The sequence below is a fragment of the Kwoniella bestiolae genome, chromosome 1 (assembly GCF_000512585.2).
Source record: "Kwoniella bestiolae CBS 10118 chromosome 1, complete sequence".
NCBI classification, from domain to species: domain Eukaryota; kingdom Fungi; phylum Basidiomycota; class Tremellomycetes; order Tremellales; family Cryptococcaceae; genus Kwoniella; species Kwoniella bestiolae.
Window position 1 is genome coordinate 2,387,285 of NC_089241.1, and position 17,265 is coordinate 2,404,549.

Consider the following 17,265-nt stretch of genomic DNA (forward strand, 5'->3'; position numbering starts at 1 on the left):
GCAGCGTGTAGCAAGGCTCAGCGGGTGGCGAGAAGGATGATCAAACTATAGTTATAGTATGCTGGTCAGTGCAAATCGCCATATGAGCTAAAAGGGCATACAGGTTCAGATGGGCAGAGTCTGTCACTCACAATGGTGCGGAAACTGAGTGCAGGAGAAACAAGTTCCTGCGATAAGATATGATGATCAGAGGGGTATGAATCAACGTACGATGGAATGTGATTTGATCTTGTTGCGAGTCATGGCTATATACTCAATATTGGCGGTACGCCGCATGCAGACTTTCAAATTACCTCCTCCTTTCTACGGTGGTCCTACTTTGTCGAATGAGAAGTCCCATTACAGCTGCAGTACGAGTGAGACATGGCCCAGAAGTCGAGGTCAAAGCGAAGACAGTCGATCTTTCTATTTTTCGAGAATCTGTATTGTTCAAAGAATATTGCTGCGAGGAGTTGATTTCAGTCTTCAGAGCCGAACTTAGACTTGAGGTACAGCGATACCTGAGAAATAAGAGTCGCTTGAGGACAGGTCAAAAAACGATTAGAATTCATTCAATCAGTAATTATCAATCTATACAACAATCGTTCCATTCCATCTTGTCGATGCCAGAACCTTTCTTCTTCTCCTTCCCCTTTTACCTCTTTTCTCATATCCGGCTCTCAACGAGCAGAACCTCTACAACCTCCCACCCGACCCACCTCCACCACCCCCACCAGCTCTCTCACTAATCTTCAACGCCTCCGCAGCCTTCTTCAACTCCCTCTGTCGTTCTTCATAAGCGTCATAAGCATATACAATCTTCTTCTTCTGCTTGTCGTTTGTCAAATCTTCTAACGTCATGTAATCTTCTTCCGAAGAGTTGTTATTGTCTATCTCATTATTATCATTATTGGGGTTTTGTCCCTGATCACGGGTTTGGGATCGTGGGTTGGTGGGGTTGGGATTGAACATGTCGTTGGGGTCGAAGTTGTCTACACAAACAGATACCACATCAATTAGCTCGAAGGTCAATGTCATGATCGATTTGACATAACAACTGGTCTTGACTTGAGACCATCCACTCACTATCCTCATCAACCACCGCCCTCCTCTTGCCAAGGGCTTTCCTACTAGGTTTCACAGGTTTAGGGGGCAACTCGTCCCCATCGACCTCCTCCACCTGGCCATGACTCTGATTCGACGAGTCTCCCGTCCCACTTCTAGAGGGCGTATCGCCTTCGCCAGAGCCATTTCTAGAAGGTGCCGTGCCGGTCGCCAAATTGTGTAAAGATTGATGCGAAGCGTTATTCCCTTTGGCAAACGGATTGGGTAGAGGTCTGGGACCGCCCATCCTCAATCTACCCATACCCAAAGGCGAACCCGTTCGACTACCTGGAGCAGGAGAGGTGGATAATTTGGGTGGATTGGGTAAAGGATGGTTGAGTTGATGATCTGGCGAAGGTGTGCGTGAGGTTCTTCCGTTTTCTGCATTGGCATTTCTGAAGGGGTTGTTACTGCCCGGAATGGGTATACCACCTGTCGCTTGTGCGTTGGGTGGAGGAGGTAAGGGTAGATCGTAATTTCTAGGAGACGAGGTGACCCTAGGCGTAGTGTCTGACGGCAGTCGCATGTTGGGTACGGGCGAAGGTGATCGAGAGGAGGATGCCTGGGGTTGATTGGATGGTGGGAATAGCCCGGAATGCTCATACATCGGTTGCTAGTCACATCCACAATCAGTCAATTGTCACTGTAAGATGTGATGATCGTCAACTCACGTTACGGTCCATTCTGGTCTCTTTCTTGCTTCTCTCCCTGACCTCCCGCATCTCTTTCTCCTCTCCAGCCAATTTCGTCAGATCATCGTGTTGTTTCAATGCCTCCCCCAGAGCACTGTGAGCTTCGAGCAATAGGGCCAAAGCCTTCTCTTCAGGCGTATCATGTCGAGTGTTGTCCGAATTGGGGTTCCCATCCAGAGTCAACGACGCATGTCGTTCTCGAGATCTGGCAGCTTCCGCCTGAGCCCAATCCATCTGGTTGGTCAGGGACTCATGAGCGAGGAAGACTTTTCGATAGAATTCCTAATCGATTCAAACGTGTCAGCTGTGTTGTCAAATTACCTGGACTCGAGAGAGACACCCAACTCACCTCTATGACAGGTTTATGTTCCAACTCTTCTGGCTTGGTAAACACCAAAGCCTCACTCAATACCCTTGCACTCTCCTTCGCAGCTGTACATTCATCCGTCAATCTCCTTATATCTTCATTATGGCTCGGCAAATCAGCATATCTCGGACCACCGTAGTGCCCCGGCGAAGCACCTCGCTGAGGAAGCGGAGGAGGGGGTAGTCCCTGCTGTGCTGGAAGTTGTTGGAGTGACGGGGAAGAAGGACGACGAGATCCGGGGTACGACTGCGGGCCATTACCGTATGATTGGCTAAGTCTTTGATTGTAGAATGGTTCTGGGTCGAAGATAGGATGATCGACTGGTAAAGGATTTCCCTACGGTCAGAGCTCGCCATCAGCATATTTCAATGGCTGTATTGGTCGTATATACAGCGATGAACTCACGATATCCGATTCCTGAGGCAATTTGACCTTCTTCCATAATAATCCTAGACCTTCACATCCTTCCTCTTGACCATAGGTAAAAGTCAAGTCAGACAGTATATCGCTGAGAAGTTTGTAGGTAGGTTGGGAGACCAGTGGCTTGGTAGCAGGAGCGAGCAAGATAGGTTCAAGAGCAGACAAGAATTTCTTATTCGAAGCATGCTCTACAAGCAATAACCAGTATCAGTCTACGTACTCCATTTGCCGTCCCGGGAGAGAGAATATAGTCGCACTCACGTCTGAAACCCTTGCCTGAAACATTTCGCATGAGATATAACCACACTTTACCGGCACTCCTCCTCTCAGCTTCATTCCCATTTTTGAACACTTTTCGGATCTCTCGAGCCGCATCCTTGGTAACCCCCTCCACACCTTCGGACATGTGTATTCGTTCACACACATCGTGAATGTTTGCTTGAGGTGGATCAGGCATCGAACACAACCATCCTATTTTGGGCGTTAGTTATACCAGCTCACATGAAAGGCGAGATGAAGATTAAGCTTACGAATAGCTGATCCCACATCTTTGTTCTGCTGGTCCCTTTCCTTATCTTTTTTCTTATCACCACCACCAAAGTCTAATCCCAATATTCTCCCCCTGATGGGTTCCTCCTGGTCATGCCCGTGTGTAGTCGAATGGCCATGCGTCGAGGAAGGTAGACTCTCACTCTCAGCACTTTGCGCCTGGTTTCTCCATCCATCGAAACTTCTCCTAGGTTCTTCCATTAAAGGTTTGTTCACATCCAGTCCCGGACCAGCACCATCTTTCTTATCTTTATCTTTGTCCTTGCCTTTACCCCAGCCCATTCCCAGGAACCCACGTTTCTTCTCTTTCTGACCTGGACCGTCCATCTGACTACCCCTTCTCGAGAGGTTGACTGCATGGGGAATCTCCTCCGTACGTGCCACGAATGAGTTCTGATTCGGCAAGGATGAGTGATCGTTGCTCGATGGCGGTGCTGATGAAGGAGGGAATGGCTGGGCGTTGGAAGCTGTATAAGGATGCGGGGAGGGGAAAGAGGTGAGTTCAGGAGAAGGATAGGAATTAGCCAATGGTGATCTGACCGCTTGGATCGGTGGCTGCTTCTGCAATTTTGTTGATGGTTGATTGGGTGATGTGACGGGTTGGTTCATCATAGCGTTGTTGTTCTGGTAAGGGTTGTTGTGTGTGTATGTGAAGTTGGTGTTGATGGTATCGTGTTCGGACCGAGTTGATAAAGACCCAGTATTAGACGCTATCGAATGACCCCTTTCCCTCCCGACAGCCTGCGGTATAATATCACCTGCTTCACCATAATAAGCTGTTGACATGCTGTTCAGACTTGATTGGGAATGACGAGCGCTGCCCGTTGGCGGTGGGTAGGGCGGACGCATCGAGGGAGGCGTGGCGGGCCGAGCGCCGGGCGGAAGGTACAATGCTGTGTGGGTGGATGCGCTCGATGGAGATGCGTTGGATGAAGGCGGAGTGGAACTTGCGAAAGCTGCGTTGGGTATAGCAAGAGGCTCAGCCATGTTCATGGAGGCATGATAGGTTTGATCATTTCCTGGTGAAGGGATGGGGACATTGTTGGCTGACGGCGAGATCATGGTCCATCCGTCTGGTGAAGGTGCGCCGGACGATCCCCCATATCCTTTTGATTGTCTCTGTAGCTGCGGCTGTTGCTGTGGCTGCTGTTGACGACTAGCAGATCTCATAGCTTGCTCTCTTTCTCTTTCCTGGATCTCTAATAGACTCGGTATCCCTGGATTTGATCCGCCTGAAGGTCCTCTTTCTTTTCCCTTTCTTCCACTTGATACAGGTGCTGGAGGTGGTGGTAATGACTGATTAGCATTGTATGCTTCTCTCCCTGCGTCCATGGGGAACGGTGTCACTTCCGGCTGATGAGAATGCCCGAATGGCCATCTGTGTTCATGGTGATGCTGTGATATCGATTCAAAGTTTCTGTGTAAGCTGTGTTCAACCTACCTTAATCTCTGAGCATCAAACTTACATGCGTCGGTGTCGATGCTCCTGAACCCGGTGTCGAAGCTGCTGCGGGAGGTGGTAATGGATCTACAACGGGCGACTTGCTCGTCCGGAAAAGTCTCTTCATGTTGGTGTTAGAGGTTCGTCCATAGGTATCAGAGGTGAATTATACGATATCAAGCAAGACGTTGAGAGGTATAAATATTGGGTTGGTTTGCTGAGTAGCCAGTTGTTGATTGTTATTGCCGGAGCCCAACACTGTGCAGTGAGCAGCAGTAGTAGCCTGAGGTAGTGTTTCGCAGTCGATGTCTTGGTAGGTGTTGTTTAGTGACTCTGTGATATGGTCTATGGTCTACGCTCTATAGGACCTAGGTTGTAATGGGGGTCTGACCTAGGTTATGCTTACACTCTATAGTTGTACAGTGATTGCTATGCCATGTACTGACATACACAGCCTTGATCCTCCTCACAGTCAATCCGCTTTATCAGACATACACCAGAGCCACGTGTGGCTAACACGTGACAGTCACCGTGCGGCAGTTAGAATTCTTCCTCCGCCGGCTAGGTGTATGAACTGATCAAGTCCACGTCATGCTGGATCTTATCACTTTACACCCGAAGCCACAACCTAGGTTGACCTTCGCACAACAACCACCCACTCTCCTTTATTCCACCTTCTACTTGATCACTGCTGTATTGTCATTTCATTTCATTTCATTGACACGACAACGACAACTCATCATCATCCACTCAACATGGCAGACGCAAACGACCTCTACAAAGATGACCTCTACGGCGGTAAGCTTCATCTTCATCTTCTCCGTTGCCGATGTGTTCTTCCGGGAAAGTGCTGATGCGAGAAGTGTATATAGATTTGGACCTGGAAGACCTCGATGCCACCCAGCTTGAAGAACTGGTAGAACCCCCCGAGTTGGATCCAGCTCCAGCACCCGTCGCGGCCGGGTCCAGCTCGGTGGCTGCTCAGCCTCAACCTGCTCAAGCTACCTCTGGACTGAACCAGGTCCCAGCGGGCGATTTCAGTGGGTATAATCAACAGCAACAGCAGAACGATGTCAATCCCGACCAAGCTGCGTTGGATAGAATAAGACCTAGTGATATGCCTGATGAGGGGTTAGTGTTTTCGTTTCTATACTCTTAAGTAGTCTCTAGGCTTTATCCTGTACTTGATTTTTCCTGTTTCCCGGTTCAGTTGTTTTACATGATCTGTGGGGCACGAGGTAGATGGTCAAGTGGCAAAAGAGGGAAAAAGGATGACGAAAGCTCTGATGAATTCGAGCGACTAGTCCCTTGATGCGCATAGGAAGGATGCTGGTAGTAGGTGGAGCAAGTGGAGTCGAGTCGTGTAGTTGAAAGTATCGAGACGATAGTAACGTACTCTCCTATATAATCTTGACTTCCCATATAAATCATATTTCCCTTATCTACCTATCTACTTCTCGCCTCCTTACCTAGTACCTGTTTTACCTCATATCCCATATCCTATAGGTTATAAGTACAGCATACTGATAACTGTTATACTCTATACCATGAAACATAAAAAACAAATACATAACATAAACCATAAAACATCGTAATACCTATCATAAATCGAACGAATGTACCGATATTCCTCTGGAAACCAATTTTTTGCTTGAATGGTGATATTTGACCGGTCAAACCATATATCACGATTGTACTCCCACCTGGATGTGGATCGACCCAACCTTCACCCGCGTCCTTCTCCCCTTGCTTATTCCCCTAATCTTCGCCTTCTTCGCCTTGATTTTTGACAATCTGACATGATACACCTAACCTTCCTTTAAAAAAAACAGCAAAATGTTTATCGGTGGATTGAACTGGGAAACAACAGATGGTTAGTCCCGGTCTCGATTTCCTCTCACGCCAACATCCCACGAGCAGACTCCAAGTAGATGTGCTGATCGTTTTCTTTCCAGACGGTCTCAAAGCTTACATGGCGCAATACGGTGAAATCGAAGCATGTACAATCATGAGAGACTTGACAGGCAGATCAAGAGGTTTTGCATTTTTGACTTATAAGAGCTCTGAAAGCGTCAACAAAGTATTAGAGAGGACACATACCTTGGATGGCAAGCAGGTAGGTCGAGTCACCGACGTGAGAACTTTGTGGACTTCAGGAGCGTCATCGCTTCATTTCAATTCGAATCGGTCCTACCCATTTATTTCGTTTAAACCGAGACTTACGTCTTACACGCGTTCCCAGATCGACCCCAAACGAGCCATCCCTCGAGCAGAGCACGAACGAACCGCCAAAGTATTCGTCGGAGGCCTCGCACCCTCCGTCACTGGCGAGTCATTACGATCGTTCTTAACCCAGTTCGGGCCTGTGATGGACGCGACGGTGATGTTCGATAAAGAGACGACTCGATCCAAGGGGTTCGCGTTTGCTACTTTTGCAGATGAGGAGAGCGTTCAGAGGGCTATGGATAGTAGTGGGATTGAACTTGAGGGGAAGGCTGTGAGTTTGGACGATCCTTCCTATTCTTTCTTGCACTGCAAATCATGTATACCAAGAAGAAGGAGGAGGAGAGGAAGAAGAAGAACCTAGGAACTAGGGCTGATGACATGACATGACATGACAGATCGAGATCAAACGTGCTCAACCTCGAGGAGCAGGCACCCAACCTGGTAAATTCACTTCTGGACCTTCGGGCGGCCATCGATACAACAATAATAACCAGTACAACAACAACGGAGGGATGAACATGGGTATGGGAGGTTTCAACAATAATGCTGGAGGTGGGATGGGGGGTGGATTCGATCCGAATGCTATGGCGATGATGTATCAGAATATGATGAAGAATAGCGGGATGGGTAAGTACAGCGGACGGATATCATTCATGCAGAACTTCAGTTGGACAGGTGCTTGCGTTGATTCAAAAGTCGTTTTTGCTAATTTTCTGATACTTGTTCGTAGGCTCCATGATGCCAGGTTTCGATCCCTCATCAATGGCCATGATGTACCAAAACATGATGAAGAACATGGCGGGTAATCAAGCTGGAGGGAACGTCCCGGCCATTAACCCCAATATGGCCATGAGGAACCCCATGGGTGGGATGATGGGCATGGGAGGGATGGGAATGGGAGGTATGGGTATGGGAGGAATGGGTGGGATGGGTGGGATGGGGATGGGTAATATGGGGATGGGCGGTGGGATGGGTAGGGTGAGTGTTCCCACGTCGTGTCTCATTCTGTTCCCTCCAAGTAAACCAATATCCTACTTATCGCTGTGGTAAGTACTATCGGGATATGGGCTGATACCAAGTTTCGACCATCGATAGATGATGAACCAGCCCCAAGGACAAGGACAACAATCAATCCGACCAATCCCCAACGCCCCCCGCGGTCCAGCTGCCATGCGATCCGGATCTGGTCCGTCGGGATCGACAACCCCTCAAGGCTCGAATGCTCCTCCTGCAGGACCGGGCGCTCAGCGATACTCCACTCAAGGTTCTGCTAGGGCCAAGCCTTATTAAGGTCGAGCACTCTCAGGATATGGAATATGGATAGGAAGGTTGATATGTAGTGTACATCATCGTATATGTTCAATGGGCTCGTCATCTCCTATGCAATCTTATGATCATGTACGCTCCTTCATATTGGGTCGTCAAAGTAAGACGTGCAGTATCACCCAACACTACATGCTCGTATTACCTGGGAACTGACTGAATCTCAATTGAAACAAGCACTGCAAATCTACGAGTCATCGTTGACCGATCACGAATTCGTGATTGCCAGAATCAGAAACCAAAGCTCAACAAACAACAAACGAGGGAACATATCATTGAGTATCACCCAACAACCACTCATTCATCCACCCAGCTTCAATGTGCGCGCAAGTGAAAAGCATCCAGTCCAGTAACAGCACCAGCAGCAGCACCAGCAGCAGCACCAGCAGCAGCACCAGCAGCAAGAAGAGGAAAGATGATGCATCACGTTAAATAGATGAGTCAAGTAAAATAGTATATACATCATATTCATATTCTGCTTTTTTCGATCCAATCCAATCTAAAAAGATAAGTCTGAATCTGCTTCCTTCGTTTCTGTTACTGTTCAAAAAGATTCCACCGAAATGGATATGAGAGGGGTGTGAGTTTATGTTTGTATGTGAAAGTGATTATTCAACAGTCAGTGAGTGAGTGTTGAGGAACCAATTATTGTTGCCAATGTTGATAACCATTTCTCGAGCCATAATGACCAGCCTGGCCATAATGACTCCAATCTTGAGCTCCGTATCCGCCGACCCCACCGGCATTCCCACCATAGGGGTAGGAGTTGAACCCTTGTTGGGCAGCTTGAGGGTTGGCAGCCTGGTTCTGTTGGATCTGGGTGGTCCCTCTCCCTTGAGTCTGGGTCTTGAACCCATCATCAGGGGTTGTAGCCTGCGGTCTACCGGCCGATCCAGCTACTCCTGAGGGGGTGGTACCAGTAGCAGAAGATGCGGAAGTGGACGATCCGAGGAAATTGTGTAAGCCACTTTGTTGAGAGTTGTATGATCCTGGAGCTAAGGTGTTTTGACCTTGAGCCTGAGCTTGAGCTTGGGATCCGGGGGTTTGCTGTTGTTGGGCCTTACTATCTCCGTATCTGCCTAGTCCACCACCGAAGGATTGATCATCGTATGTTGCCGATGAAGGGTAGGAAGGTGGTCCACCGTATGGTGAGTGGCTGGAAGGTGGTTGAGGCTTGTTGCCTTGAATGGGCGCGGGGGGAGCTTGAGGAGCAGGTTGGCCATACAAGTTTCGTTGGGCCAGAGGGTAGTATTGTTGGAAACCTGCTTGAGGTGCTTGACCATCTGGAATCAACATCATGAATCAGTCACGGTCTCCTTCCAACCTTAACAGGTAGACACCACTCACATTGGTAGTATGGGTTGTAAGGACCTTGTTGGTAGTAGCCCATGTTACCCATCTGCGAATAGTAACCGCTTTGTTGGTGAGGAGGTTGACTAGGAGCAGAAGGAGTGTGAGAAGGAGCAGGAGCAGCGGGTTTGGGCTCGTCGACAGGAGGTCGAGGGTAGCCGCTAGCAGTGTATGAGTCGTAAGCCTACAAAAAATTCCATCAGCACTTCATCTTACCATAACTTCAGCGATGGTTATGTTGACTCTTACTCTCTGAGAAGCTCCATATGGGTCGTTAGCTTGAGAGTGTTGGCTTTGTTGTTGAGCAGGTTGGCCGAACAAGTGAGATTGTTGACCGAAAGCACCGAAGGGAGTGTCGTATGGGCTCGAAGTGGCTTGTTGAGCTTGTTGAGCGGATTGTTGACCTTGACCTTGTTGTCCTTGAGGCTCGCTTGATTGTTGCTGGGCTTGAGAACCAATAGGGTTGTAGAAGTCCTGTTGCCTGTAGTATTGGTTGGCTTGGTGAGATGGGTGGATACCTTGGTCTTGAGATTGCGAGTGAGCGGGAGCCTGTTGTTGTTGTAAGTATTGGTAGGTTTGCATTTGCTGTTGGAGGGTCTGGTGAGGAGAGGAGTATGATGCTTGTTGGGTCTGAGGTTGAGCTTGGGTCTGAGCAGGTTGGGTGGAAGGTTGAGAGTAGAATGGAGCTGATGGAGCGGATGGCGCAGCAGCGGGTGTAGGAGCAGAAGGTTGTTGGGCTTGTTGAGCTGGGACTGATGGTTGGGTGGTTCGTACGGGAGAGGCAGCGACTGGGGCAGGGGCAGGGGCAGCTTGGACGGGAGTCTCCTGCTTAGGTGGCTCAGCAGCGGGGACAGGTGAATCTACACCATCACCATTGATTCCACCGAAGCTGAGAGAGCCAAATTGCATCTCCATACCGGCGATACCGGAAGCAGTAGGAGGGAGCACGACACCTTGACCTTCAGCATCCTTGTATCGTTGAGCAGCTCTAGAGCTAGATCTTGGTTGCTGAGCAGCTTGAACACCTGGGGCGGCCTTGGCGACGACACTGTTGAATCCTGGTGGTCCCTGATAGGTGGTTACAGGTTCGGGAGCGGCAGCAGGTTGAGTTTCAGCCTTAGCCCATTCAGGTTGAGCGCCAGAACCGGCGATAGCAGGGTCGGATTCCCAAGCATCCGCTGATGACTCGACTTGAGCAGGTGCGGTTTCTTCTGGTAAGAGATCCTCAGCAGGCTTGGCGGTGAATGGTTCCTCGGCAGCAGGTGCGTCCTCTATAGCAGCAGCGGCTTCTTCTACCTCTTCGGGTGCAGGTGCATCTCCCAAAGCCTCAACTTCTTCAGCAGGTGTTTCCTCTAATGCTTCGGGTACGACTTCACCTTCATCTTGAGCGACTGGTTCGTCGGATGTGACTGTTGGTTCGGCCTCTGGTTCTGGTACGGGTTCTGGTGCGACTGGTGCAGGGGGTGGGGGAGCAGGTTTTGGCTTCTCGACGGGTCTGCAAGTCAGGTCAGCGATGGTTCCTAGAAATCGAGCGGATTGAATGAAATCACTCACTTGGCAATCTGAGCCCAGGTCAACTTAGGTTTAGCAGCGGGAGGTACGGATGAACCAGCAACCTGGACAGGCTTCTCGATATCCTTTTGCCAACCGGTACCACCAGCTTTGGCGGCCTTTTCTAATTCCTTCGGTGCGGGTGCGTCACCCCATCCACCGGATGCTGAGAAATCCTCTCCCTTGCTCGTATCAGCGATAGCGGCATTGTCACCTTCCTCTGCGTCGGCCGAAGTAGCTTGTTGGACTTGGTTGGCCCATCCTTCTGTGGTAGTAGCGGTCGTAGTTGGGAATTCATCGGATGCAGTAGGCTTCGAGTGTCCGTTTACATTGGCTAGACCACCTCTTCCGCCTCGGAATCCACCTCGTCCACCACGTCCACCTCTGAATGGTTCTACAAGGCAAGTCAATATGATATACAGGTAAAGTATGAAAGGGGAGAGATGGACTTACCACCTCCACGTCCGCCTCTTCCACCTCTTGCACCACCTCTACCGCCTCTAGTTGGTCTATCACCTCTTGAAGCGAATCCTTCACCGTTCACGTTCTCCCAACCACCCGTATCAGCGTTCCTGTTCGAGTGACCCTTTTGGAAGGTTTCCTTTGACTTGGCTGGCTTCTTCTTTGAAGCTGAAGTGAACTGAGACGCGCGACCTAGATGAATACATACGATTAGCTTAGTTGAGGATGAGGTGAGGGGGGAAACACGTTGTTTGAGGAATGATAGTCACCTTCTGTGATGCTCAGAGCGGCTTCTTCGACGTTTCCTTTTGTGTCTTGCAAAGTGTATGCTAAATCACTTTCATCCCATGAAGGGAAGATTGCTTGAAGCTGAGCAAGCTGTGATGAGTACTTGACAGCGAGTTGATCTACCGATGCCATTGTGAGATGTGTGGAATGGTGGAATGAGGATGAAGGGGGGTTGAATGGGTTGAAGTTGATTGATCGACCTTTATGGAACTTGTTGGATCAAAATGTCGGGACAAGCGAGGAGAGGATATAAATTGGATATGGGACCTTGAGACTTGAGACAAAAGCAAGAATGTCAAGGGGCTAGCTAGCTGAGCGTGATTATTGATGATCTTATCACCAGCTATAAAGTGTTTATTGTTTGGATTCACGAGTAGTATAGGTATCAGAGATGAAAAAGTTAAGTATGAGATGGGTGTGTGGTGGTGGTGTCGTGATACAGTGATTTAGCGATGTTCTATTCTACGCCTAGTATCCAATTCTGATGCCGCATGTACCAAGCAAGGGTCTCCACACTGTAACAAAATGCCACACTCGATTCCCATTGACCCATCTCCGATATTCACCGATCATATACTACACGCGACGACTGCCTGACTGATCTCTTGCTTATCAGTGGTCTCGCTGTTTATGCCACATCATGCTTTGATCTGGCTCAGGGACATGCTCGGTGGAGATTTTGATATGATTTTGATAATTTTGATCTGTGTTTTGGTTTTGAAAATTTAACCGGGTTCACTCTCACTTGGTGTCAGTTGATACATATTGGATACATCCTTACACTCCCAGCTCTATACTGTTCATCATAAGCTTGTAGATCAGTTCACAGGCTCACCACAATCTCTTACGACCCTCCTCGCCGCCTTCGATTGCCTTGTTGACGACACACTTCACCCTTTCTATCCCTCCTCGCCACCAAACAAAAGACATCCTTCAACATGTCCTCCGTAGCTGGCTTACAGCGGATCGCTCCCGTGCCGACCTCGTCGGACTTCATAGACATTGTGCTCAATGCTACTATGAGGAAGACCCCTACTGGTGAGCTGGCGCGACCATTGTACAAGTGAACTAAGCTGATATCTTCAATGTCATCCAGTTATTCACAAGAACGTGAGCAGATACCATCATCAGAATAGCTGGATTTCTGGATTGAGGAGATGCTAACATTTCATCCGTCCATCACAGTTCAAGATCTCTCGTATCAGGAATTGTGAGCTTACAGATCCTCGTAGAACCCTGAATTAAAGCTAACGTTGTTGAAACAGTCTACATGCGAAAGGTGAAATTCACCCAAGACACCTTTGATGAGAAATTAGGCAAAATCATCTCTGAATTCCCTGTTCTCGATGTGAGTTACACCATCTTACTGATCTTGTTGCTGAAGAATTACTTGCTAATGGTCTTGAGATTTATTCAGAACCTACACCCCTTTTTGTCATCCCTCTTAAACGTATTATACGACAAAAACCACTACAAACTTGCTTTGGGTCAAATTAACACTGCCAGACACCTGATCTCCCAAGTAGCCAAAGATTACAACAGGTTACTCAAATTCGGTGATTCCTTGTACAGATGTAAACAGTTGAAGAAGGCGGCGTTGGGTCGTATGGCAACTATCATGAGGAGGCAGAAAGACCCTCTAGCATATCTCGAACAAGTCAGACAACATATCTCGAGATTGCCCGCTATCGATCCCAACACCCGAACGTTACTTATCTGTGGTTACCCAAATGTCGGAAAGAGTAGTTTTGTGAATAAAATTACCCGAGCGGATGTGGATGTTCAACCTGTACGTTCAACCTATGCTGGTTTCTTTTACATTCATCGACATGCTAATATGGGTGGATATGTAGTACGCATTCACCACCAAATCCCTCTTTGTCGGTCACATGGACTACAAATACCTCAGATGGCAAGTTATCGATACTCCTGGTGTGCTTGATCACCCATTGGAGGAGATGAACACCATCGAAATGCAGTCTATTACCGCTTTGGCCCATCTGCGAAGTGCCGTTCTGTACTTTATGGATCTGAGTGAACAGTGTGGTTATACCATTGAAGCTCAGGTGAGTTGCGAAGATATCTTTGGAATATTTCATAACTGACTTCATTGACAAAATGTAACAGTGCAAGCTCTTCCACTCTATCAAACCTTTGTTCACCAACAAACCCACCATTCTCGTGATCAACAAGATCGATATCGTCCGACTTTCCGATCTCTCACCTGAAAATCGAGCTTTCGTTGATACCATCCTATCTGACAAATCAGTGACCGTTGTGGAAGCTTCGACATACTCTGAAGAAGGTGTAATGGACGTCAGGAACGTATCTTGTGATGCCTTGTTAGCTCATCGTGTGGAACAGAAGTTGAAGGGAAACAGAATTGAAATGGTTGCCAACAAGATTCATGTTGCCGTACCACAGAAGAGAGACGACGTGGAGAGAAAGCCTTTCATTCCTGATGCTGTTAAGGGTAGAGTGAAGTATGATAAGGAAGATCCTAACAGGAGGAAATTGCAGAGAGATGAAGAGCAGGAGATGGAATTGTCTGGTATGGGTATTTACTCTGCTGATACCAAGAGTGAGTATACCGCATCATACGTGTACCAAATACCAATGGATTTTTACTAATCTAACGTATCATGCTCAACAGAGGACTACATCCTTGCGGACGATTCATGGAAATACGACAAAATCCCTGAATTCCTCAACGGAAAGAACGTGGCCGACTTCATCGATCCTGATATTGCTGAGAAACTTGATGCGTTAGAGAGAGAGGAGGAAGCGTTGCAAGCTCAAGGGTTCTACGATTCCGACGAATCTGAGATGGTGAGTCGATTCGAGCCTTCTTATATGAGTCTTCACACTTTCAATACTGTCTGTTGATGTATAGATGCTGATATATATCTCTTCGATGCAGCTCGACTCCGACGAAGAGGAATTCCGAGATGCCGCCCAGCAGATTGAAAAGAAGAAAGCCTCCATCAAGAAGATCTCCCAAGAGAAGAATCACCTGCAGAACCGACCCATCATCCCTCGAAAGAAGAAGCACGTCACCTTATCAGAGTTCACAACGGGTATGAGGAAATCAGGACACGACCCATTAGTCCTCGAGAAACGAGCCGCCCGACTGATGGACCAGAAGAAAGAAGCCTGGGAAGCTGCTGAAGCTCGAGATGCCGAAGCATCAGCGTCGGGTGATATTGAGATGGATGTGGATATGGATGGTGAGGAAAGTAGACCATCGAAGGGTAAACCCATTAGAACCAAATCTGGAATGGCTGTCTCTCGAGCACCTCGATCCAATAGGCAGATGGCCGGTTTGGCTACCGTTGGTCAATCTGATAAGGCGAATGAACTTAGGGATTTCGCCCAGAGATTACCCAACAGATTGGCGAAGGCTTCGGAATCGGATAGACACGTACCTATTACTAGGCCTAAGTGGATGTTGGCTGGTAAGAGGAAAGGTGGAAAGACTGATAGACGATAGATATGGGTTTTTGTTGGGCTTCTTCCTTTGGTTTGGTTCGGTCTTGTATGTATTTTATCTATATACCTTTTTGGAGAGATGGATGGGTTTGACTCAGTACTCAGTCTCTGCCATGCATATCTGAGTGCTTTTCATCCATATCGGTGCTGATCTGCTGTCACGGACGGACAAGAGTGAATCTACAGTGTGATCGCTTCAGGATGCAACTGTGCGAGACACTCATGAAGAATTCTCATCTTGTGAGGGGGACATCGAGCTAATTAAACACAACAAGCACGCGTCCGACTCACTGTCTCCCATTCAAAAAGGTTAGAAATCCCTCCTCCATCATTTTCGAAGAGATGTAATCCCGCTCAAGCGTAGAGGTATGGGTACAAGTGACAGATCAAAGATGAAACAACCATGAACAACTCTAGAATTTTTCGCACCCGAATGAAAGTGGCAGCGCTTGACATCTCTGTTTATCTGTACTGTATCGTCTTGTGTGCATGCATTGTTTGAAGCTGTTGAACCGGTGACAGGATGATATTCAGGTGTTCTAGCATAGGCTCAGGTACCAAGCTTGGGCTGTCTGATATACAAGATAATCCACAATAACAGTACCAAAATGACTTTCTACGGTGGCAAAAACGCGATTTGTGCAATCCTTTCTCCATCATTACCGTACAATATTACCTTTCAACATGGCTCGAGTCGAGTCCGCATCATACTGTAGGAGCTCAACACAAGAAGAATGGAGGATCAAGCTCTGCCCGAACAAAGGTCGGTCAAGGATCATCCTTTATCTCTGTATACTGTCGCTTCTTGGGTCAGGTGCGTGCGAGAGCGATACAGCAGGTGTGTATGACTGAGTTAACTCAGTCAGAATTGTCCAGATATCGCATTTGCCTTTCCTCCCAAATCATTCAGTCAATAAATACCACAGTCATACCGCATACTGATCAACCCCAATCGAAACATCATGTCGTCTACCCCTGAGTCAGTCTTTGGTGTGAACTACAGGAAACCCTACATTCTGTATTCTGTCGGCTCGAAATGGCTGACCTACAGGCCAGAAGTCAAATCCTCGGTATACATGGGCACTGCCGCCCCGGGGAGCTCGAACGATCCCAGAGGGTTTCACCAGTACGTTAAGGATGCCCATCACGCCCATTCCAAGGGGTTATACCATTCTTCGGAAACGGTCATATCCAATGCGGAGCCCTCCATGTCAATCCTCCGTGTGCACGCTCTCAAAGATGGAGTAGGTCTTCAGCTTGTTAGTGAAGAGACGTTGAACGAATACAATTCGATCGTTGCGCGTTTAGATCAAGATGAAAAGTCCATTGGCGCGGTGTTGCTCTCCGGGGATGATCAGTCTATCAGAGGGTACGTCAAACCTGATCAAAGCTCGGATGTTATGGACAAGAGAGCAAGTAGGGTAATTGGTGAGATGCAAAGGCACACCTGCCTCGATGAGGGGGTATTGTGGTGCGATGTTGGGGATAGGGAAGTATCGGAGTTGCCTTTTTTAATAAAGTAACCTGAATGTTGAGGGGAATGCTATCGTTCAGATTGCAACTTTAGTAATGTACGCAACACTCATGTATTTAGTTTTGTGGATAACATACATACACACCTAATCTAGAATACACGGCATTCACTCCTGGGAACAAACCCCTCCAGTGCTTGATGTCCTATTTCTGTAAAGGTACAGTCAGAGTATTTGCGCCTGATTCAATTTCGCCACTCACATTGTGATGTCTTGGGTGATCGTTCGCCGCAGCTTTGAAGCTCCTGAAAGAGCACACGCACCAAACGCCCCCTCAGTGAACATACTGTGGCAATTGCTCGATGATCGTATAGCCGTCCTTTCAGAGTCAACTGCACAGCCCGGGACATAAGGGTTGATCAAACCTCCCTTCATCGTCCGAAGTCAGAAGACAACCTGAAGTCGCAATGACGTGCCCCTCGTATGACTAACTTTGATATGACTATAAGACACCTTCGAAAGGAGATCAAAGGATTGATGATGCTGTATGAT

At 48.1% G+C, this 17,265-nt stretch overlaps 5 protein-coding genes across 5 annotated transcripts; 3 read left to right on the plus strand and 2 right to left on the minus strand.

The window, feature by feature from the left end:
• Positions 1-675: 675 nt before the first annotated feature.
• I302_100906 (uncharacterized protein) lies at positions 676-4,679 on the minus strand (the record flags this gene model as incomplete). The annotated part of the gene is made up of 8 exons (XM_065869169.1): positions 676-971; positions 1,066-1,696; positions 1,755-2,057; positions 2,125-2,478; positions 2,548-2,750; positions 2,824-3,033; positions 3,093-4,506; positions 4,578-4,679. 8 exons carry the CDS (start codon positions 4,677-4,679, stop codon positions 676-678), a joined length of 3,513 nt encoding a protein of 1,170 aa, XP_065725241.1.
• Positions 4,680-5,307: 628 nt separating this feature from the next.
• On the plus strand, positions 5,308-8,068 carry I302_100907 (uncharacterized protein; the record flags this gene model as incomplete). Its single annotated transcript, XM_019190919.2, has 8 exons — positions 5,308-5,350; positions 5,425-5,683; positions 6,385-6,425; positions 6,508-6,668; positions 6,795-7,049; positions 7,174-7,405; positions 7,509-7,756; positions 7,874-8,068. 8 exons carry the CDS (start codon positions 5,308-5,310, stop codon positions 8,066-8,068), a joined length of 1,434 nt encoding a protein of 477 aa, XP_019047667.2.
• Positions 8,069-8,746: 678 nt separating this feature from the next.
• On the minus strand, positions 8,747-11,884 carry I302_100908 (uncharacterized protein; the record flags this gene model as incomplete). The annotated part of the gene is made up of 6 exons (XM_019190920.1): positions 8,747-9,384; positions 9,449-9,635; positions 9,701-10,946; positions 11,006-11,396; positions 11,456-11,656; positions 11,734-11,884. The coding sequence occupies 6 exons, from the start codon at positions 11,882-11,884 to the stop codon at positions 8,747-8,749; spliced, it is 2,814 nt and encodes a 937-aa protein (XP_019047668.1).
• An 806-nt stretch (positions 11,885-12,690) lies between these two features.
• Positions 12,691-15,242, plus strand: I302_100909 (uncharacterized protein; the record flags this gene model as incomplete). Its single annotated transcript, XM_019190921.1, has 9 exons — positions 12,691-12,790; positions 12,849-12,862; positions 12,938-12,962; positions 13,018-13,100; positions 13,170-13,541; positions 13,606-13,818; positions 13,880-14,333; positions 14,406-14,581; positions 14,673-15,242. 9 exons carry the CDS (start codon positions 12,691-12,693, stop codon positions 15,240-15,242), a joined length of 2,007 nt encoding a protein of 668 aa, XP_019047669.1.
• Positions 15,243-16,203: 961 nt separating this feature from the next.
• I302_100910 (uncharacterized protein) lies at positions 16,204-16,764 on the plus strand (the record flags this gene model as incomplete). Its single annotated transcript, XM_019190922.1, has 1 exon — positions 16,204-16,764. One exon carries the CDS (start codon positions 16,204-16,206, stop codon positions 16,762-16,764), a length of 561 nt encoding a protein of 186 aa, XP_019047670.1.
• Between the last annotated feature and the right edge of the window lie 501 nt (positions 16,765-17,265).